This window comes from Lynx canadensis, chromosome A1, assembly GCF_007474595.2.
Source record: "Lynx canadensis isolate LIC74 chromosome A1, mLynCan4.pri.v2, whole genome shotgun sequence".
Taxonomy (NCBI): Eukaryota; Metazoa; Chordata; class Mammalia; order Carnivora; family Felidae; genus Lynx; species Lynx canadensis.
The window spans coordinates 162,323,584-162,348,269 of NC_044303.2; the positions used below are offsets into that span (position 1 = coordinate 162,323,584).

Sequence of the window (24,686 nt, forward strand, 5' to 3'; positions counted from 1 at the left end):
TGGATCCTTATAAATAAAAAGTAATCATGTAAATACAAATAAGGTCTATATTCATTATCCATTGTTAATGGTTCTCTAGCAAATGCTTTACAAGTGCAGAATAGTATAAAAGGGACCTCATGAGGAGCACCTAGGTGGCCCAGTCAGTTAAGCATCCAACTCTTGATTTCAGTTCAGGTCATGATCCCAGGGTTGTGGGATTGCACCCACATGTCAGGCTTGCCTCTGGCCGTGGAGCCTATTTGGGATGCGCGCTCTCTCTCTCTCTCTCTCTCTGTCTCTCTCTCTCTCTCCCCCTTTACCCCTCTCCCCCACTCATGCACTTTCTTATATATAAAAATAATAAAAATAAAAACAAAAAGCCCCCAAAACCCCTGTTCCTTATAATGACAGATAAAGTGGAACTGAGGGCTTAAATGTAAGAGATAAGAGAAAAATTGGAAAAAAAAGGGGGGGATTTAATTTATTTTACAATTTTACAAATGATAAAACAATTACACCCAATTGCTATACATAAACAATAGGAAACAGTGTTGAACAGAATGAACTTGACAGAATAAATCTCATCTTTCAATTCCACAAATGATTTAAGAAATACTCAGTAGCAATTATCCTGTGCAGCAGTGCTATCTCTGTAAACTCTTTTTTTTTTTCTCCTGCTATATACATTTGAAACACTTGTGCTTTTTGCCTACACAAAGAAACAGTATTTATTAAAAGGTGCTACTTAAATGGAGACACAGGGCCCGGAGCCACAATCTGAAAAGTCTAAGTCAAATACATTGCCAGCTTCAAAACTTTTTTTAATTTTTAATTTTTCTTTTTTTTTCTTTTTTTAAGATTTGGCCATACTAGACCCTTACTAACACTCTAAGTATGAACAATAGAATTCAGTTATAAAGTAGATCCCTCTTCAGGTTAGTAACTGAAGTCTCAAAAGAACTTCTTTATTCTAAAGTGGTCTTATCTCCAGAGTGCTTAACAGCACAGCCTCTGAAGATGTTAGCATAACACAAATCTAGTGCGTGTATATTACAGACTCTGTGTATATAACACAGACACACATATATAACATTGTATATATGCATCACACATGTCTATTTGTACTATATAGATATATCTATAGCACATATATAATAAAATATCTATTTCTAGGTGGGCTTTATTTGGATTTTCTTTTGTCAGATATGCACAATAACCCTCTCTCACTCAATTTTCAAAACATTGGTAACTTGATAAGGTCTAATGAGGAAACTTTCAAACTTGTAGAGGTAACAACTAACAATACGTAACTCTTCCTACACCTCTTCCACAATTATAGATACCCCCAACAATAAGCACGTGAAAACAACTCTTATGAACCAAATACCACATTGTGTGCATTATGACTAACTGGCTCAATTAGAAATAAATTACTTTGTTCACCCTTTTCCTGTGGAGAAGTTTAATAACTAGTTGGTATGTACACTACCCATAGCATTTACATAAATTTCTTATGTAAGCATATATGTAGAAATTCCCATTAGCGATTGATATACATTTCATATGATATACAATGCAGAAAGACATTTGAATGCCCAGCACCTTCTTTGAGACTCAAAAACTTCCACAGTAATTTCATCAGTCCCATGGGCAGAATGACTAGATTTGCCCGGAAAATCTGTTACTGATTCTTTTTTTTTTTTTTTTATTCGACCAACATAATATTAAATATAGAACAGGCTGGGTAATGGTGAAAATGTTTCCATGGCCTATTCATGTCAACAGCACAGTAACAACCATGTTCTCTAAAGGACAAGAATCTTTCACAATCAGCTGCCTGACCATTGCCAGGTACAGGGGTAAATTGTGAAAAAGAAAAAAATTAAAGCTGTGAACATATGATAGATAGTCTCAAAAGAAAAAAAAAAACTCAGATGTTTCAAGTACGTATGTATAATTTTATTTTATCATGATCCCTTTTGGCCCTTATTGGTTAAACGGAATTCTTCTTCTTCTTGCTGTTAGTGATCTCCTTGCCTTATCCCTGTAAGAAGGCCACAGTAGATTGTGGAGGTGGTGGGGTGAATGGAAAGGTATACAATAGGGAATGAAATGGTCTTGTACAGTTTGTTTTCTTTGAACACTAAATACCTTTAATTGAATTCATTCTTGAGTATTGAAAGTTCCCTGAGATGAACAAAAGTAGTCTCAGTCGATACTGAAGCCCTTTTTATATGCTGAACATTTTCAGAACTGGGCAATTTATTTAGAGAACACAAAGTATAGGGTAACAAAGCAATGCAAAGCTAAAAAGGCACTACTCAATGCATCTATGAGATAAACATTAATGCACAAAACGATGAGTGGCTGGATGCTTTTGCTGTGGCCTTAAAATTGTTGAAATACATTTGTTGATAATGCAGTAAAAATGGCAAGGTTCCTTGCTGCTGCTTTGTAAGACATACTTTTAATGAGCTCTGAGATGGATAGTACCTACCAGAATTTACTTGTGACTTCAAATTTTCTATCGAATTCAAATTAAAGACTACTCCAACAACTTACCCACAAATAGAAAAATTAAGGTTCTATAAGTTACCTACTTTGGATTTGTTACATAAATCAGACTTTTCAACTTTACATTCAAAACATGTGCCTAATTCTTTTAAGATTTCCATTAGGTAATAAGAGGTTAATGATAAAAGTGCATCATGTTCATAGCATTTTTAGCTATGTATCTCCTTTATGCATTCTATTTTGTTTTCTTAGAGACACATGAATTCTAAAAAATAGGATTTTGAAACCCAAGGTTCTCTTATATTTTTAAAAATAATACCATGTATTATTAATATATTAAGAACTGTACTACTGTGGACATCCTTTTCTATGATTTTATATATATATATATATATATATAAAATATATATATATATATATATATTTTATATATATATATATAAAATCTCCATGCTATTTATTCTTTTTTCAGACTGTCTTCCCTAAGAAACAAAACATATATGTTCCCCACACTATTTCTTCTTTTCTTACACTGCCTTCCCTAAGAAACAAGAGGTCATCTAAGGGTTTCAATCCAAGAGTAGAAGTGGGAACACAGGACTTCTGCTTTCTAAACAATTCACTGTCAGAATTACCTGCCGCTGAAGTAGAAGTTAACAGAAAACTGGCCCATTGGTCAATTCTATCACATGTTAAAACTTTTTGAATCACTTTATTAATAATTTCATGTGCTTCTTTGAAAACACATTAATGTAGTACTGTGAATAAATTTAACCACAGAGAAAATATTGGTCAACTTCATTCACTTGAAGTGCAAAATGCTGACACAGTTTCATTATTGAACCTCTTAAAAGTAATCATCCCTGTTTTGGAAACAGCATTCTATTAATCACGTTATTTCTGCACTAAGAAAACTTAACAGTAATGTAAAGAGAATGCCAATCTTTCCATTTGAGTAATAAGGGGAATATCAAAAAACTGGAAGTCAGATTTCAGCCCTATCAGTCTGACATTTATCCTAAAGGGCAAAATGCTTCCAGAAAATTATTATGAAATGTAAAAGTTATGGAAGTCTTCTTCAAATAAAAATAAAGTTTGAGTTTGAAAAATTCAACATATTTAAAGACAACTTCTGTATTAGTAGCATCATAATATATTAATATATTATTTTCATGAAAGGAGAATGGTTTGTTGTGTAGAAACATCAGTATAATCTTTGGTACCAAAAGTACTTTTTTTTCCTGCTAATTTTACCATCTCAGATGACATTGAACATCTTTCCTTTAGAATGGCTCAAGATTACTGAGTGGCACAGTTTAGCTGGTACCTTCTACACCACTGGGAAAAACTCTGGAGGTTTAGAGTTGTGCAAAATAAAACGTTTTTACAAAGTCATTGTGTGATTGCTCTTTAAAAATATAAGAACTTTAAAAATGATTTCTTAAAGGTTATTTATCTCATTCATCTTTATCTCAGAAAGGATTTCTAAGCACCCAATACCCAAACCAAAAGAGATTCCAGAAGACAAAAACAAAAACAAAAACAAAAACATAAAATTCATGATCAGACTCAGAGTCCTGACTGAAGGCATTTACTTGAGTTGTTTAATCTTATGGATTTCACTGCTCCAACTATTTCCATCTTGATTTCTTCTGACAAGGATGGTTTAATCCCCAGGGCTGGGTTACTCTTCTAATGTGCTTGGCATTGCCGTGGCAGCCCAACAGTGATGAACATATTTGCCTCATTAACTAATGACAAGTGCATTGTTGGATCTTGTAAACACTACTGATTATACATTCAAACTGTGTTCTTAGTGGAAGTGGCACTTACTAGGACCCTTGAAGTCGAAATATGTTTTTTAGAGCACTTTGCAGGTATTTCATCAGCTGGTAGCGGATTTCTCATAAATGTCCTTTATCACCTTTCAGATAATTGGTGGATACTGAAACTCAGTCTTGTTCTGGATCCTATTTTCAAATCTTAGGAAGCATCTTCAGAAAAGAAGTGCATATTCAGTTTGTTTGTATGTTTTCAAATGTGCTTTATTGCTTTACACACTTTCCTGTTGTTAGTTTCAGGGCTCCTCTATTATGCAGCACATTCAATGTTTTGAATTCTAATGGCATTCTGTGAGGACTTGCATTGGAAAAGTACCTATATTTTAAGTCATCGTAGTAATGATATTTGACGGCTTTTCCATTCAAATCCTTAGGGAATGGCCAGAATCCATACAGGTGAATTTCATCACAGAATCTTGTGGCAAGTGTATACATGAGGAGACCTGTGCTGGGTCTTTTGATGGGAACTTTGTTTGTCAGCCAGTAACTGGAAAAGAAAACACACACACACACACACAGAAGAGAAGAATTTAGAGGAACACACAACATACCCTACAGCAAAGTGTACTATGTGGAATTAAAGTAAATCAAATTTGAAAAGTATGCTTATGAATAACAATCAAAAGATTCCTGAAGAAATATTTCTTAAGCATTTAGAAATTTAATCTCTTTATATTATTTTCTCTTATCCTTTATTTCCTTATTTTTGAGGTCATATAAATAAACAGGGGACCCAGAAAGTATGTAAATATTACTGTAGAATCTCATCTTCAAAATGAATTAGCACCAAATACATAATATACAGAATAGAATCTTCTCAGAAAGTGTTAAATACGACTATAAAAGACACAGTAATTGGGCAAAGATTGAGTAATTCTCCTAGAAAAAGAAAATTTGAAACTTTGCCCCTGGGTTTTTCAAAATCTCTGATATTTCAATTAAAAATCCAAACAAATGCTTCACTTGCATTATACTGACTTATTTCATTTCAATTGTCCAAATCCCATTTTACTAAAGCTAATTAAAAATGTTGCCTCAACCCACAGAACAACAACATAAAACAAATAACATATGAACATAAACAGTTCACCACTTATTCAGTTTAACACTTTGTTAAATAAGCAAAATAAATTTAATGCTGATAAGTATTTTATACTGTTCATTTTCAAAGGTGATAAAATACTCCAAAATGTTCAGATCCATCATTGTCGTCAAACTTTGTTCACCTGAAAAGCATGCAAATTCACAAGTTAATCATCACCCCTGGCAAAGAAGGGGGTTTCCAGTATTTCTTGGCATATTCATTATCTCATGTGGAAACAGCTAAAAGAGGAAGGGTATAGATTTTCTTTAACTTTCAAAGTTGTCCAATTATAAATAAAATAAAGTTAATAATTATTTTTTTTTAATTTTTGTTTTTACTATTGTCTCTTATTTGGGGAAATATATACCCTGCCATCCAAATGTAAGGGCAAGATTATATAAAATTTTGGTCATTGCTGTGTTTAAACACTTGCCTTGGATTTACACAGTATTCTTTGTTTTTTTTTTTTGTTTGTTTTGTTTTTTTTTTTACCAATTTATGACGTTTTCCAGGGGACATCAAATACATCTAGACTACTGAATGCTGATCAAGAAATATTGGACTTTGAAACCTCCCTACAAACATCCAAAACAGGGAAAAGATACTTATCCATTATTGTTCCTCTTTTCTCCCCCTTCATTTCTCCCTCTCTGAACCAGGATTGACCTTTCACATTTTTTAGTTTTCTAATTGGGTAAAGGCCACGTGCTAAATGTTTTGAGCCATATGAAATGCACTATAGATCTTTTGTAACAAAAGTTTTTTAAGAAAGCCTATTCTCAGTAAAGAACATTTGGAAGGAGTCTTCAAAGAAGATTATATAAGAATTTTCTCATAACACAAAGGTAGCTAATGAACAAAAACCATAGCGCATGCATTATTGACATCATGAAGAAACCCAGATATTGATTCTGTGTGAGAAGTTTAGTTAAATTATGGTTTGAAGGTTTTGAAGAGACTGATAGAGACCAAAGCTGTCTCAGCTTTGAGAAAGCAGATGTTCTAGCATAGAATGATTCTTATTGGAAAATTTTGTAATGTGATCTGTGTGTGATTACAGATGTCAGTTGATGAAGTTGGTTAGTTTTAAAAAATGCATTTATTTATAAATTTTTAAAACAGGTGAAGCAAGTTCAAACTCAGTCAAAAAATGATTATTTCCACCAATGAATGTCAATGATTAGGAATAGTCTGACAATATGAAGTTTGTGCTGAATTATGTTATTTCTAAAGTGAGAAAAAAAAGCTATCAGGAAATAGTATAATGCCATATTATTTATATGGGACTCCAAGTCACATTGTATGTGACTTCAAGAACACATTATAAATAAACACTTTGCATTTTCTAATTCTGGAAAGATTTCCTGAATATTCATTCAACTCTGATCATTCATAGACAAAATACCAAAGCAACTTTTTTATGAATACAAATAAGCAATTATAGTGTTAGGGAAAAAAAAAAAAACGTTGATGGCAAAATTATTGGCCTAAATGTTTTAAAATAGTATCACAGATACATAGTAACTCAACCTTTTTTGATCCAGGGCACCCCATGTGATACCACAACAGAAAATCAGTGAAGTCATCTCCTTACCCTCAAACGCCTGACATCTAAAAGCTAGCAGGCAAAAGAGCATAGTGGAGACATCAGTACATCCAGAAGAAAACAATAGAAACATGTAATTTTGGGGACAATTCTCAAGTACGTGATGTGACTTCAGTGAGGTTTTTATGGAGGAAATAAATTTGTGAATTTTGGAACAGGAAAGATATACCTAGAATATTAATCAATTAATATTAATAAAAATTGTGTTTTGAAAACTAAACTCAGATCACAAAGCATCCTATTTGAAAGTAATGGGTAGAGAGGCTCTAGAAACTTGTTACTTTAATCCATGCAGTTCAAACACTGGTGTAAATACACTTTGCTTTAGAAATTCTAAAACTGTCTGATGTTTGGTTTGAAACAATTTGAATAATTTCAAAGAAAATTAACTACCCATTTTCAGGATATTTTTGGAGAAAAAGAACAAAATAAATGCCATTTATCAAACAGACCTTACTAAATGGTATCAACATGTAACAGATAAGTTGAAACAAAACCTTAAAGCAGTTGAGAACTAAGGCCACAGTTAATAACATTCTGTGAAATTAAAAAACACAGGAGCCGATCCAAATATAGTCAGTAAGAATTTCCTATGTGCTTATTATAAATCTAATGTTGGGCCTGACATTGTATAGGCCAACATAAATTACCGATATTCAGTATTTGCCCAGGAGCACATTCCATATATGAAGAGGACAAAAATGGATATTCTTTTTAAACTTTATTAGCACAATCAGTTAGATAATATCTGCCAACTTTACAAGCCAAAATCCAGAGAACAATTTTAAAATCCATATCGCTCAGTATCTACTTATGTACAAGCTGGAATTTAAAGACCACAAATTTCTTATAAAGAGTTAATCAAAAATAGAATGTTAACTTAAATTTTAAATCCTAATTAGGAAGAAATTGAACTGAAAATAATGCATTTATAAAATAATGAACTATTTATATTCTAATTCAGGATAAGCTGTTCTAATTTTTATCTCAAATTCATTTCTCTTGTAATTTCAAATTTGGCAATATTTTCAATTCAGCAAATAATCTAGTTTCTCTGTATGTATTTCTTTTTATAGAAATTGATATTTTTCATCACAAAATCAATGCAGCTTCCCTGTAGAAAATATGAAGAAAAAAATGAGGAATAAAATATTACTTATAAGTCAACTACATGCAGATAACTACTGTTATAATGTGCTGCATCGTCTTGTTTCTCTGACTGTTTTAGTCTTAATATATCATTCATAGACATACATAGAATATTTTTTCACCAGCTAGGCTAAGTTTTATTTCAGATACTATTAATTCCCTCTCTCCTTTCCTCCTTCTCTTCCTTTCTGCTTTAATGTTGTAATACTCTGTCTTGTTGTATGAAACAAACTCACCCTAGATTTTATTGAACATTTCTAAGTTTTTATTTTTTTAAGTTTATTTATTTTGAGAGAGAGAGGGAGAGCAAGTGGGGGAGGGGCAGAGCCAGAGGGGGAAAGAGAGAATCTCAAGCTGACAGAGCAGAGTCCCACATGGGTCTCATTCCCATTAACCATGAAATCATGACCTGAACCAAAACTGAGTCAGACGCTTAACCAACTGAGCCATGCAGGTGCCCTGAACATTTCTAACTTTTTATACATGCAGTAGCCTCCATAGGTCTCACTACTTCCCACCCTGGAAGCTCAGTTCTTGCTAAGCCAGGTGTCTTACCTACTCTTCCTCCAACATATCCATTGTTCTTATTTCAAACAAACTTAGCAGTTGCAATGTCTCTATCCACCAAATCTGTGTCACAAGAAGTGCGTATGAATCTGTGATATCATATATCAATGCCTGAGCCCTTGGGCAAGCTACTACTTCTCTTCCTTGGGCCTTGATTAATAATATTAAGCCTGTAAGGTTGTCATGATAATGTAAGAGAGATAGTATGTGTGGAAATCATAGCCGAAAGCTTAACACATAGTAAGTAATACTAGTTGAATTTTAACATCTTTCAGAAAAACCCACTCTTTATTCCAACTCACACTTCTCTCTTGATGCCTTCTGTAACTATATGTTCCCTGTGGTTATGTCATTTAACCTTAGTGGGCATGTTTCCTTAGTTGAGAAACAAAAGCATTTGATTGTGTGGCTTTGGAGTTTCCTTCATCTGTAAGATTCCATTGGTGTTTCACATCTTCTGTCTCCATGAAACTGCACACTGCCTGAAACTGTGTGAAACACTCTTGGTCCTGCTGTGCTACCTGCTCCTCATTCTGTTCTCCTTCGCTTTTTTCAGGTTTGAATATACTGAAAAGCAAAGAAAGTACTTATAGTAGTTTTGACATTAAAGCCAGCAATAGGTTAGATTTTTATCTCATATTAAAATTGGGTAATGATCACCTGATAAGCCAAAATATATTATTTCAAGCAATCAACATTTTCTAAATAAAAGAAAAAAACCTTATCTTCAACAGCATTCCACATTTGATACACTCATGACAGTTCACACTCAACATTTTGGCAAACAAGGAATATTAATTAGCGTTTATATTTAAACAAAAAAGTGTAGAAGTTTAGAAGTAATAGGTATTTTTTCCTCTTAAGATATTATTCTTTCAAAAATCAAAAAATGGAAATTTCTATATAAATATAAAATAGAATATAAAAATATATAATAAAAATATGCATAAAATATAGATAATATATATTATATATGATATAATATATATATTAAAATATCCTAGAATATAAAGTATGGAATCCCACTGTTCCAGTTTTAATGTTATATTATATGCAAAGTTTCCATTCATGAGCCCAGTGATTCTTTTATCTGGAATGCAATATTGAAGTATATAGCATGAGGTGCTTGTTCACACTACTTCTCCTCTCATATTTATCTTCCCACAACTGAGCTTTGTGCTTGTTTCCCAGAAAGATTCTGTTAAGGGTAAATAATATGGCTTCTGGGTCTGATGTCTACAGAAATTTGAGATATTGTTTAAAAATTATCTTTCCAGGGGTGCCTGGGTGGCTCAATCGGTTGAGTGTCTGACTTCGGCTCAGGTCATGATCTCACAGTTGGTGAGTTCGAGCCCTGTGTAGGGCTCTGTGCTGGCAGCTCAGAGCCTGGAGCCAGCTTCTGATTCTGTGTCTCCCTTTCACTCTGCCCCTCCCCTGCTCATGCTCTGTTTCTCTCTCTCAAAAATAAATAAACATTAAAAAAATTTAAAAATTAGCTTTCCATAATTCATCTTTGCAGAAGATGTTGGCATTGCCCCAATTCTGTACTCCATGTCTCCAAACTAATTTTTAATAATATCTGAATATTGTATATGAGTTTTTGAATATTCTGTCCTTCATACTTGTTAATATGTTGGTTCATTCTTAGAAAAAGTACATGTGTATAGGCTGGCTAATATAACACTTAAAGCAATCATCCTTGGCATATTGCAATGGCATATCTCTGCTGTTTTGTTTTCAACTGTTCAAATTATCCTTCCATCATATTCCCAGTCTGCAATATGCTCCATCATGTGAATTTACTTTTTAAAGTATAGAAAACTTAATTTTGTTTTAAAGTTGTTTTGGTTAAGTTCATAATACCTCTTAAGATTATGAAATAGCCCATCTTTCTATAAAAGCAGGGTGGATGATCATTTCTTAAAAGAAAAGAAAAACAAAACAACACACAAAAAACCCACAAATAACAACAACAAAAAACTTCCAGCACTATACTCACAGAGAATAATTCAGTCCACCATAATTAATCCTTATGTTATTCCATTGAAAGAAAAAGTAATAGATGCTTAAATCTACCTTGATATGAAGCATATTTCAAGTTCTTAGGCAAGCTAGGAATAAAGTCAGGAATATAGACATAAGCAGTGGCATAAAAGGTAGCAATGGTAACACTAATTAATTGAGAGTGTATAAAGGACCAGAGACCACGTTAAGTACTCTACCTATGTTGTTTTTCTCCTTTAATCCTCATCACAAACCCATGAATGGATGTTATTTCACAGATGGGGATATCGAAGCTTCACAGGTTAAATAACCAGTTTAAGGTCATGGAGATTGTAGGTGACAGACTGGGTTTTAAACCACCCCTATCTGGCTATGGTGATTTCAATTTAAACTAAAAATGAATGGGATTCTTTAGCTTCTCAAGAGAATTCAGCTTGGAACAGTAATTCCCCAGAACATTTTCAACATAGGGTTCATATGGGAAAAAATAAAGTTCTGTATGGTGTTTTGGTGATTAATAGTCTGGTGTCAATGGTGATGTATTTTACACATGTAGCTTTTTTGGCTTTTTTGTTTCTTTCAAAGGCAAATAAGAGCTGACCAGTATATAGGACCCACTTTTCCCATGAACACTCTCAAAAGTGTTCCACGTCAGAAGACGATTTTGTAGTTTCAATATATAACTTACTTAACCACACTGCAAATGTCAAAGGCAATGACATTGTATCAAAGGGTAGGGATTTCCATGCAGATATGAATAAGCTTCTTAAAGTATTTTGACGTGTTATTAAAATGCAGGAATTCATAACCTCAATGGGTCAGTTTGTCAGTATTTTTTCTAGGTGCCCTTTGCATGCAGAGCTCTACATTATTATACTGACCTTCATAAACCTGACTCATCAGAGGCATAGAGTTTTCATGGCATGGAAAAAGGAATAGGGATACTAATTTAGGCCCAATAATCTCTATATTCTATTTGGTACCTATTTATGTTATTTGGTGTCCAACACAAGAATCAGGCTTTGACCTTAATTCTGAATTTCAGCCCTCTTTTTACCTGGCCACATATGTAGTCTGGTTGAGCACAGATAGTGACACAAAACTCAAGATCTCCTCTTATTATATTGGTTTTGCCAAGTGTCTTATATTTTATCAGTGAACATATAACTCTTGTTATTGTAATATTAGTAATTATATTTTATACTCAGAGTTTTAAAGTACTTTCACATGCTGCTCATAAAATCCTGTTATATATGCTGCAGTATATGTTATCATTTCTACTGCACAGAAGGTGCAGTGAAAAGCTCAGGAAGTAAATAATTTGTCTGATTTTGCTCAGCCAATATGCTATACATGGTGTGTTGGTAATTGTTTAACAGCCAGCAGTCACTAACCAGGGGGAAAGAGTTGCTGAGAAAGAGTTGCCTTTGCCAATTTCTGTGGTGTAAATACTCCCATCACAGTTGATTTCAAGCTACTGACCTGACATCAGTGAACACTGAGTTGGGAACACAATCCACTCTTGCCAGCCATTACCAGCTAGCTCCAGTATACCACTGGCTGGAGAACACATAGAAAATATTCTTCCCAACCTGTCTCCCCATAAGGTCTGCACAAAAAAATTCAACATTAAGGAAGCTTACCTTAGAAAAATTTCCAGGTAATTGTTTATTTATACCTCACTTGTAAAGAGAGAAGATGAGGGTATAGGTTGCATCTTTTTAAAAAAAATTTACTTACTTATTTTGAAAGAGAGAGAGGGAGGGAGACAGCAAGCAGGAGTGGGGGGGCGGGGCAGAGAGAGAGGGAGAGAGAATCTCAAGCAGGATCTGCACTGTCAGCACAGAGCCTGATGCAGGGCTCAAACTCACCAACCATGAGATCATGACCTGAGCCAAAATCAAGTCAGACTGCTTAACTGACTGAGCCACCCAGGTGCCCCTAATTTGCATTCAATAATGTAAGATAATAGAGAAATTTAACATTATTATATGATGAAAACAGAGATGAATGAGTCTTCTATTTTTATCTCTTAAATATGATATTTAGCACCGTCCTGGATATACAGCAGATACTTAATGAGTGCATATTTAATTTATTCTTGCTGGTGTTTTAGAGATTTGTAGTGTTAATAAAATGGAACATACTCATGGTCTGGCAATCTCGGAGTAACAATATTTAATAGTGGGAAAAGCACTGGAAAAGTTGGAGTGCTGCCTTTGCTTTACCTTAAACTAACTACATGATCTTGGGCAAACAACTTAAATTTATTCAGCTTCAGTTTAGTCAACAATAAAATGAGATTTTTAATATGGTTCCTACTACATCTAAAACTCTCATTTTTAAAAGGTCACAATTTCTGAATTCAGATTGAGGAGCATGAGAGTTAATCTATTTGTAGCTGGAGTCTATGTTTTGCTTGTGGTGATTAACTACTCCTACTTTTATAATGTGTAATCTGATATCACATGCAGCTCATCTCTTCAATAATGTTATAGAGCCCTTTGATAAAATCACCCTGTTAAAAACTTTAATATCATTTCTAGTTCCCTATATTACTCGTATCTAGAGGTCAAAAATTTTTCTCTCCATAAAAATTAATAAATTGTTTTTTGATTACTTAAAAATTATAAAATTATCCATCACAATTTCAGAGATAAAGCTAATGGGAGAATAGTGTCCAAGAAAATGGAATCTTGCTGAGACGTGAGAAAAATTAAAAATAAACAAAGGGGATCCTTTAGAATTTATTCACCACGAAAGAAATGCAAATAGAATTTAAATGGATCACTCCAAAACTATATCACATGTCGATCTGATTTTGGTGAAGGAGAATTTAAAAAACAATTATAATATACAGATTAATTCTATATTAAATATATAAAAGATGGGGGTTCCTGGCTGGCTTAGTTGGTGGAGCATGTGATTCTTGATCTCAGGGTTTTGAGTTTGAGCCCCACATTGGATGTACTTAAAGTCTTTAAAAAGCCTAAAAAAAGAGTACTTAAAATCTTTTAAAAGAAGTTATTAAAGATAATATATTTTGGAATTTCTCAAAGATAATGCTTAAAAACTTGAATTGGTGCATGGGGGCTGTGCCAAAAAAAAAAAAAAAAAAGTAGATGTAAAGCCACAGGTTTTAATGACCCTTCTTTTTTTAACACAATTGAAGTCTGAAAGATAAACTGAAATTTATAATCTGAACTTGCAGAATGAGGAAGTAGTGGCATCCAAAAGGTGAAATACTGGAAACAGAAGGGGGATGGTCTTTTGAAACATGATGGAGTTAAATAAGGTTAATGCTAAACAGCCTTATGTAGGATCCTCCTTATGCGATCACATTGCTTTTTGAAAAGCAAAAATTATGGAAACTTTTCATTTTTCCTATTAATATGAAAAGGAAACAATGAAATCATTTATCATAGGACATGGGGTCCTACAAGAAAAGAAAAAAATTAATTAAAAGCAAGTGGGGGTAGGTAATCTTAAAGCATATCAAAAATGGGTTAGATATTGAAAGATAAAAATGATAGCAGTATTTTATTCATGGAAATTTTTTCTCTACATAAACAACTTCCAAGAAGGCACTTAGAGATTGTATTTCCACATTCCCTAGGTAACATAAGACAACTTCCTAATAAAAATCCCTTTTACTATGATAAAATGTAAACAACTCTTCTAATGGTCTGATGTCCTTATTTTAGCTTGATTTGGACAATTTACAAATGGGTATGCCCAGTTTTCATCAATAAGTCAGGTTACATTAACCTTCCAAATAGGGATTGTGCTAAAATCTATTTCAAGAGCGGTCAAGACTAACTAATGTGATCCATAATCCATTCGATAATGTAAAATGCTTGCTAGCTAAGTATACAAACTAAACATCAGCCAAAGATCAGACTTCTCAAAGCCCAGTGAAGGAACAGAATCAAGATAGCCATAAGCAAGTTCTAAGAAGTTCTTTAAAGCTTTCCCAGCAAGTATCAAAATAATCACATGTGGGGAGGTTAGTCAAATGTAGATCATTATTCTCTATATTTATTCCTGCCATAAAGTGTGCAATAGTGAAGGGACTGCCCATTTAGACAATTGCTTTGTCCGTGACATAAATTTATCACTCAATAAACAGCTTTCTATGAGCATATAAGTTGATAAAGGGGCTTCCAGCTGAGGGAAAAGCCCCATAAAGGAATATCACCAAGGCAACACCACTGATGCAGGCTTTGGGGTCTGCATTATATTCCAGAGCTGGCTTCACTAGAAATACTACCGTTGTAATTCTCCTCCACCAGATTAATTAGGGGAAATTTTATATTCCTATCCCTGAAACTTTGAAGGGCTATAGGTGGTACATAATGTTTTCATTAAGTCAAAATATTAATGAAGGCTTGTGTATTTTTCCCTCCAGATGCCATCTCTTTTTGATGAAACTCCAATCTGATGGAGTCAATGCTAATTATCCTCCTTTTACTCTCTTTCAGCCTCACTGAATGCCAATCCCTTCAATACATTTTTAAGTAGAATAATTTAATTTATAAATCACATTTATAAACTAGTTGTTAAATGAAAGTCCACTAGTAAAAATAAAAACAAAACAAAACAATGTTCTTGCACTTCTGAGGAAATAAAACAATCAAATACAGCCGTAAAGACAACTACATTATGCAATATGCTATTCTTTGCAATGGAAAAGTATAAAAGTGAAAACAGTACTACAAAATCAAGCTACTGTGTAACTAACTGTACTTTAACTGAGATGTGCACTGTTGAAAGAATGAAATTGGACGCCTTCATCATACCATATGAAAAGAAGAACTCAAAATAGATCATAGACCTCAATCCAAGAATTAAAACTCTAAAACTCTTAGAAGGAAATACAGGAATAAAGTACGATGACCTTAGGCAAAGCTTTTTTTCAGATAGCAACCAAAGAAAAATTAAATTGGATTTCATCAAAATTATAAATTTTTGTGCTCCAAAAGATACCATCAAAATAGTGAAAAACTCATGGAAGAGAATATTTGTGAATCAGATATCTGATAAGAGACTTGCATCAAAATTAATAAACTCCTATGAGTCAGTAATAAAAATACAAAAACAAAACAAAACAAAAAACCCCTAAAATTTAAAATGAGCAAAGGCATAGGTATTTTTCTAAAGAAGATATACAAATGACCAATATGGATGGACAACATCATTAGCTATCACGGAAATGTGAGTCAAAACCACAATGAGATACTTTTTCATACCAACTAGGGTGGTTATAATAAAAAAGACAAATAATAGTAAGTATTGTCAAGGATATTATGGAATTGGACACTCATACATTGTTGGTGCCTGTACATGAGAGTAAAGTGGTATAGACCCTTTGGAAAACAGTCTGCAAGATCCTCAAAAGGTTAAACATGAAGTTATCATATATGTAGCAATTGTACTCTTAGCTAGAAGCTTCTTGTCTCAACCAAATTGAGTTACGCTTCTCTGAGCTCTCTTTTCAAGTAGGCCTCTCCTTTGGCCTTCTGTGTTCCTCCTTAATGATTCTAGTGTTTAGCAAGAATCCTATTCAGTTAGTTCAGGTGAGAATCCCTCCACCCTTAATATCTGATTATCTGTGTTTCAGTTTCCTGATCTGTAAATTTGAGGCAAAACATCTTACCTTCTGGAATATTGGAGAAATTGGATGATCTCATACAAATAACAGTTCACTATAAATTATGAATTTTATGTACAAATGCATGTATATCATGTTGATGCATATTAAGAAAGTCAGACACAGTACCTATGCACATACCTATAGAATATTCACTCAACTAGTGAATTTGAGTTTAGTTTAGTTCTTGTTTTTTTGTTTTTGTTTTTTTTTTTTAAAGAACTTGATGGATTATTGCCTGCATTATATACTAGGGCCAAATCATCTAACATAACAAAACAAAACAAAACAAAACAAAACAAAACAAAACAAAACAAAAAGCCTAATAGTTACTTCTTTTAAATTTGATAAATTTTAACAAGCAGGGAGAAATGATCATAAGGTTTCCATCTAGAATGTGAACTATGCAGTTTAAATGAATATAGCAATCATGAAATTCACAGAAGTTTAGAGGCACTGCCTAAGACAACCATTTATTTTATGTGATTTGTTTTATTTTCGTTTTACTGATATAATAGAAATTCAGAATGAGAGTCAGGAAACTTTTTTCCTGACTCTTTGAATGAGAATATAAGTTGATAGAGATAATTAGCTCAGACTTCATAACAATAAACTTATCAAGAGGGTGAAACATAACTTTCTTTAACATGGAAATGTAATTGAAATGGCTTTTTGTTTTTGTTGCTGGTGCTCAAGAGGAATATTTCCATAATAAAGAATCTGAAATCACTTGTCTGATGATTGATTCTACTTGGGAAAAAAAAAATCTGAAGACAGGCAATCTGTGGGAGTTGGTTTACAAAGCATGTGTACAGTATTCTTGACCATCTGTTTCTCTTTGTGTTAGTACATTCATGTAATATTGTTTTGAATGCTGACTCCAATTTCATTTAAAAACCTCCTTCACGCACAATACATGAAAGAATACAGAAAGCAAGAGATGAAATATGGAGAATATATAGGTTCAGAAAAGAAGTATGCACTACTGGAGAATAAATTACATTTAAATTTTGGAATAAAGGGATTAAGTTTAAATATTTTTAAAATTTTTTTAATTTTAATTTTTTTTTTTTTTTTTATTTTTCAGAGAGAGAGAGACAGAGTATGAGCATGGGAGGGACAGAGAGAGAGGGAGACACAGAATACCAAACAGTCTCCAGGTTCTGAGCTGTCTTCACAGAGCCTTGAAGTTTAGTTTAAACTTGAACTCAGGAACTGTGAGATCATGACCTGAGCCAAAGTCGGATGTCTAACCGACTGAGCCACCCAGCCACCCCATGGATTAAGTTTCAAATATTAAAAAAGTTCACACTGGTGCACCTGGGTGGCTCAGTTGGTTATGTGTTCCACTCTTGATTTCAGCTCAGGCATGATCTCATGGTTCCTGGAATGGAGCACCGTATTGAAGAGCCTGCTTGGGATTTTCTCTCTCTCTCTCTCTCTCCCCCTCCCCCACTCACACTCCCCTTCTCCCCCTCCCTCTCAAAATAAATAAATAAACTGAAAAAAAAGTTCACACTGAATCTCTAATGGTCTTGCTTAACTAATAAAATACCTCTAAAATATCTCAGTTGCTATCATAACATTCATACTTTCAAATAAAGAGGGTAAATGAAATGCTACACCAAAAAGCTGCAAATCATTAAAATTCATGGACACTCTGTTAGAGCAGTCTTGAGGGTCCTTCATTTTGTATTGGCATGAAAACAAGCCTTTCATCTTTGGCTTATCAGTTATATATAAAAGCAAACTCAGGAGTTTAGGGACAAAGCTATATATCCAAGGAACATTTAATTATAGAATCTAAGAGAGAGAGAGAGAGAGAGAGAGAGCGCGCCAATGTAGGCCATCCTGTAGAGTTCCTTAATTAAATAAGAAAATATACCAAATGAGTTCCTGGAAATGGCTGCCTACATGTGAGACCTGATAAGATCCTTAACTAGCTTATTAAAGCCAGTGATTATTTCACTGCAAATGGGGAAACAGGTGGATTTCTGGAGCGGTGTGGATGTAGAAGAGCTATAATAAATGTTACAATTGTTTTGATTGGGTTTAAGTCATACTATTTATTTTGTAATTCCAAATATAACTAAAGAAGGACTTGAGATTTGGCAGTTTTCAAAAGAGGCAAGGTTTAAAATAGAATTAATAGACCATTCTTAAAGCTACCTAAAATTTTTTTATAATATTAACATTAAGCTTTCTCAGTTGGTAATGTTGAAATGTAGTAATAAGCATACAAATAAGAACATTGATGGCTGTCTTTCAAAGTTCACATTTTGGTTATTATATTCTGTCTGTAGCATATGGAGTTTCCAAATTCTGAAGTACTTAAGAATTCAGTTATCTAATCCAGACCAATCGCCAATTAGTTTGTCTCATAAACGTCAATTTAAAGAAAGCCAAAAATATTCACTATGATTATTCTTCCCACAGCAAGAATTACCAGGTTAGAGAGAGGCTCTGGAAGGTGCACAGCAGTGACTGAACTCCAGGCATTAAGTGGTCCTTTACGTCTGACAACTGGTTATGGTAAGGAAAATAACTTACAAGTGGAATATCAGTATATAAATAAATGTGCAACCTATAGCTGTAGAATTAAAATTTAGCTGTCATAGGTAGATTTTTTTATCATCTTTTTTTTTTTAATAAAAGAGTATTTAACTAATTTATACCTTGTAGAGTGTTTTCCCTAAAACTGAATTTCCAGTAAGGCTCAATTTAGGTTGACTATATTAAGGTCAAAAATATAATTTTAATCTGTATAATTTATATAAAATATAATTTGGCAGAGTAAACAAATCCTTGCCAGAAGTTTAGCTTATTCCCTTCTCTCTTAACATTTAATCGTGTTCTCCATTTCCCAAATTAGTTTTCTGTAGAGTTTTCTGACCAGAGACAAACACAGGCAACCTGATACATATACTAGTTAAATACCATCTCTTCAAAAGTTTATGGAAATTGAGTTGGTTTGTAATGACCTAGAACTATTTTTTATATGTGGTGCTCTAGACTAAAGAAATTGAAACTACACTACAATGCTAAGTGATGATCTTCCGGTTTTTATTGTTACACATTTTGGCCAGTTTCCTTGTTCCTGGTCTTTTGCCCACACTTAAGAGCGGACTACATATTCCACTGTGGGAAAACACTGCCCCTTTTCAGACAGGACTTCTACATAAGTTTCAATTTCCAGTTGATTCATCAAAACAAAGCTGGTTCAGAAAGGGGAAAAATTACAAATTGCTTACATCTGTTCAACCTAAAACATTATTCATAATCTTCCAGGGATGATGTCTAAGCCATCTGGGGAATATGATAGGTGTTTGGGGAAAAAAATATCTGTCACAGTGCAATGGAGAAATGAAATGTGTGAAAGTCTCAAGGTTACCTCATGGTTCAGTGATGGCTTTCAGGTACTTTGCAATAGACAAGTTCTAAATTTCTATATATACAAACTAGAAACATTAATCTACTCAATTTTACACAGTAAGCATGAACATACTTGTAAAATAAATTAATGAATTGTTGGAATCAAGAGTTTCTAAGATAAGTGAAACAAATTATTACAGGTTATGATTAGGAAATAGGATATTTCGTTCTAATTTAAAAAGTAAATCTCTGAACAACCAGCTGGCTCGGTTGGAAGAGCATGTGACTCTTGATTTTGGGGTCGTGAGTTTGAACCCACATTGGGGGTGGAGATTACTTAAAATAAATAAATTTTAAAAAAGTGACTCTCTAGATATTATATACTAAGTATGACTATATAATACATCTAGTTATATGTTACATATTATATGTACCATTTTATATAATATACCGATATGTAGAATACACATGTAAATAAGCACATACGATGCATATGTAAATGTATATCGCTAGTTTGCTATGCAAATGTATATATACATGAACAAATCATAGATATGTTACAACTACCTAAATATCAGAATGCATAGTTCGCAATATTGCCTTAAAATAAAAAATTGTTTGAGATGGCAAGACTTTTATGACTGTAGTGTTAGTTGAATCAAATATTTTTCACATCTCCTTTTGCTGTTAGAAGGAAGTCTGTTGGTTGACAATGTGGATCTGTACAATCCCTAATAAAACTCTAGGATGAGGCATTTTTGTTATGAAACTTATTTCAGCCAGTTTTATCAAGAACATACCACATCCAATCAATCATTAATTTGTTACTTGACCCTGTTTCCTATTTTTCAGAAACTTTAAATAGTAAACTTACAAGAAAATAAATTTGCTCTAAAATTGATTTACTGCCACCGATTTGGCCACACCTGAGGGACCATATGTGTTAATTCCTTATTTGGAAAATTTTTATATCATCACTAATCTTACTGAACTTCTCTTGACATTAATGGAACAAGTTAGAGGTTTTCAAATTTTATTATAAACTTCCGTGTTAATGCTATAAATTTATAAAAATGTAGAATAGGATAAGTTCAGTATCAAGTAATAAATATAAAATACTTCTTTTAAATCTGGGTTATAGAACTGTCTCTTTTTCAGACATTCCATTGAAATATTTTGGGGAATCTAGATGAATTTTCATCTTTATTGAGGAAAGAGAAGGACATCAATGCCTAATTTAAATGTGTATGACTTCCAAATATTTCCTACCTCTCTCAAAAACAGACCAAGAGAAATAATGAACCAGTTTGCTTCCAGAAAATGCTTAGCAATCAAAGATGAGAAGAGGTACTGGGGTCACTTTCACTCATCTGCTTATTAAGCATAGAGGATCCTGTTGAAAAAGTCACATCCAAATGTGACCAGAACTGTACATTTGTATGCATTCCACCTTGGAAATAGTCGGAATGCTTTTCTCTGAAGACTTATGTATTTCAGTGACAGCTGCATTGCCACAATATGCTGAAGCGGCTCATTTTGACAGGTCACATCCTGGATTTCACATTTTGAATGGCAGCTGGGATGCCAGAGAGTTTTCTCACAGTGGGTGGGCTCTGTATTTAATCAGTGACAAGCTGCACGTGAGGCTACACGCCATTCTAAGAAGTCCAGGATGTACCAATGTCACTCTCATGGCTCTCTAAATAGCAGTGACATTCATGGTAGCAATCTCTGTAACACTATGAGGACCGTGTGAAGTGCCTTTGAAGATCACAGATTTTCTGTGTCCCATTGCAATGCTCTTCCCTGATGCCATGGACAGCATAAGCACCATGCGCACTGTTATAAACACCAGTTAAGTGGTTCAAGTCTCAAACGGAATCTCTATCTACATCCATTTATCTATGTATATACAGATATATAAACCAAAGTGAAAAATCAGGCCCCTTAACTTACAGTTCTGAGACATCTTGCCAGTCAGAGCAAAGCTGTGACTGTAACAACAAGAGTCCACTCCTGTTCACTGGAGGGTGAATTACCTGTCCCGGATGAGCACTTGCTTCCCTCCAGAGGTGAGTTTTCACTTTGTGAGTTCATTACCAACTGGGACCTGCATAAACCAACCACTGTGCAAAACCCTAACGAGCTGATGGGTGATAAATTGATATGTCCTGACATGAGGAATATTTCCCTCGGCTTTTCAGAGTCTCTTGTTTGTGCCAGGTCAGCAGATTTCAGGGCATTCACCCAGAGCACCTGAGAGAGCAATCCTCTGCTCTTCCTTCTGCAGGCTTGAAGCTCCAGGTTTTCTTCCTGAGATCTCAAAAAGCAATACCTCTTTGAAAACCTCTCTGAAAGTGGCTTATAATAGAATAAAATTTTTTTTGTGTTAGATGGGAATATAGGTTGAGTTTAAGATTTCTAAGCACATCTTTGCAAAAAGATTTCTCTCAGGCCAAAAGCATAGATTGTGCTGTAGATTTTCTCACTTGCAAGACTCTAGAGACATCTAAGGCCATGTTTCAGGATTAAATTTGCAGTTTGCCTGTGGAAAATCTAGGTGGAAAGCTCTAAAATTCTAAAACAGGAGGATCAGCAGATTGCATGGGGCGTGGGAGATCCTTAGTCCACAGGTGTTGATTCAAGTCAAAAGAGGGCAAGGCCTTCAGTTAATAATGCTCTCTGATTGAACAAGTTCAGCTTTTTCAAAGACCCAGATTCCTGGGAAATGTTCTTAGCAAGTTTGAGACTGAGAAGAAGTTTCATTTGCTTAATTGTTACAGTCAGGAAAAGAACAAGGCCCTGTCAGGTGGCCTACTATGAAATGTCTATGAATTCTGATGCAGAAATATTTGAGCCCAGACACAGTGCTGTGATCCTCCGGTGGATAGTGTGGGAATAGGGATGTGTAAGTACAGGACTATTACCAAATTACAGATCTTTCCTCATGAAATGTGACTACCCTGCACGTAGAAATATCAGTGAACCCACCCCAAAGCCCTGCCATGCTCCATCTTCTCAGGATAATTACCAAAAGGATCCCAGTGAACAAAAGAACCAGGTGAGCTCCTGAGAGTTTTGTGAATCAAGGACTCTTTCGTAGCACTGTCCCTCTCTTCAAAACAATTATCTTTAGGCCTGATGACCTCTCCTTTGTCTTTTTCCTTTCATAGATTAGAAATTTTACCTTAACCCTTACTGGGTGAGCTTGAAGAAGATATTTAACTGTGTTGTATCTCACTTCATCGTCAGTAAAATGGGAATAATATTCACTTTATAGGATTGTTATAGAGATTAAATAAGTTAATATTTGTAAAGTGCTGCAAATAATGCCTCACACATAGCACTATACTATTTATTACTGAATAAAACAGCGAACGAGAGAGTATTAGCTTACTATCGCTTGCTCAGGGAAATCTTCCCTATTTTTCACCCATTTTTCCTTTGTACTACTTACCCAATTTTAATACAAATAATTTATCTAATCAAGGTTCCCCTGCTACAGTGAAAAATCTGTGTCAATTAGGGTGGTATTTACCAATGTATCTCTACCAATTAATACTAGATCTGGCACATAGAAATTGATCAATATATATTTATTGCAAAAATCCCCAATTAATAAAATCTATAAAAGCAGCAGGCAATAAGAAACCACATTTTTGTATCTCAATCAATTTCTAAGTTGGAAACTGTGCTTATGCAGCAAATATCTATATAAAACAAAGATTTTATTTTCCTTAATTCAGGATACCCTTTCAAACTCTCAGGAGACCTATTTTATGTCTTCCAATATCTCTGGATGATAATATATGGTAATAATGCTTGTGAGTTTAGGCAAGCAGTCAAGGACACTTCATCCAGAATAACATGGCAAATCAATGTGTTATTTAGCCAGTTATCCTTTTGAATGGCTGCATTATATTTGTCTGTGTGCTTGTGTTAGCATAGACATAAAGAAAGTATATGTGTGCAAATACAACCAAATTAATCTCAAAAAAAGGTACAAATTATTTCCACAGAGGATTAAGTAAATAGTCATATCTATTTATACAGTCATACTTACATAGACTTCAAATCTAAATACTTTTCATTGTTTTTACTTAGGTTGTGATTTTATTATGTTAATTAGGTTAACTCTAACTTCAGTGTTTCAATAACAAATTGCTAAAATATAATAGAACCAACACATTACTTCTTAAAATTTAGACCCATAGTTTCTTAAAATAAATCCTACTGTGAATACATATAGCACTTGCTCTAAGTTTCTGCTGACAATAATATGAGTTGAAACTGAAGTTGCTGGTTTTTATCAGTGGATCATTATTTACATTATATAATTATATGTATCTGTGTAAATTAATTTTGGAAAGATTTCCTCTTTTCTTCATTTAATGCTCCAGTCCTCCAGCAACCACTTAGTTTTGAGGGACTACTACTCACCAGATACAGTTTACCATCCTGGAGAAAGTGATAACCTCTACCCTGTAACTGAACACCCCATGAGCTGTTTATAAGTGAAGTAAGGAGATGTATATTATACCTTGGTGGTGTCCGATTAGGAAAAGTTCCAAAATCTGACTATAGAAATACTAGGATTGTATCTTATGAAATAAAGCATTTCTCAATTCTACAATTTCCTACCTGGATTTTTGAACAAGTTCTTACTTTCTGAGCCTCAATTGTTCTCATCTTAAAAAGAGGCTTATAAAATCTATTTTTTATGAAGATTAAATGAGAAGGTAAATGCTCAATGGAGTTACTGTTATTGTTATTCCACTCCCCCATGCAGACACCCAGATCTGCAGCATATCCACTCATCTCCCTTTGGCTTCATCACATTTACCTTTCCTTCATTTTCCACTATTTCTGCTCTACTACCTAAGCTTCCATCATAGTCAGACTCTAGTTCTTAGCTGG

The 24,686-nt window shown here is 33.8% G+C and overlaps 1 protein-coding gene and 1 long non-coding RNA gene across 2 annotated transcripts in view; both read right to left on the reverse strand.

Annotated features, from left to right (window-relative positions):
* Nucleotides 1–437: 437 nt before the first annotated feature.
* ST8SIA4 (ST8 alpha-N-acetyl-neuraminide alpha-2,8-sialyltransferase 4) overlaps nucleotides 438–24,686 on the reverse strand; it is a 103,431-nt gene continuing 79,182 nt past the window's right edge. Inside the window, 1 exon segment of the mRNA XM_030325622.1 lies at nucleotides 438–4,824. Coding sequence (XP_030181482.1) covers nucleotides 4,542–4,824 — 283 coding nt within the window. The 3' untranslated portion in view covers nucleotides 438–4,541.
* On the reverse strand, nucleotides 10,166–18,895 carry LOC115520883. Its single transcript, XR_003970890.1, has 4 exons — nucleotides 18,883–18,895; nucleotides 12,800–12,803; nucleotides 11,441–11,444; nucleotides 10,166–11,343 (listed from the first exon to the last, which is right to left on the reverse strand). It is a non-coding gene; the product is annotated as an uncharacterized LOC115520883 (long non-coding RNA).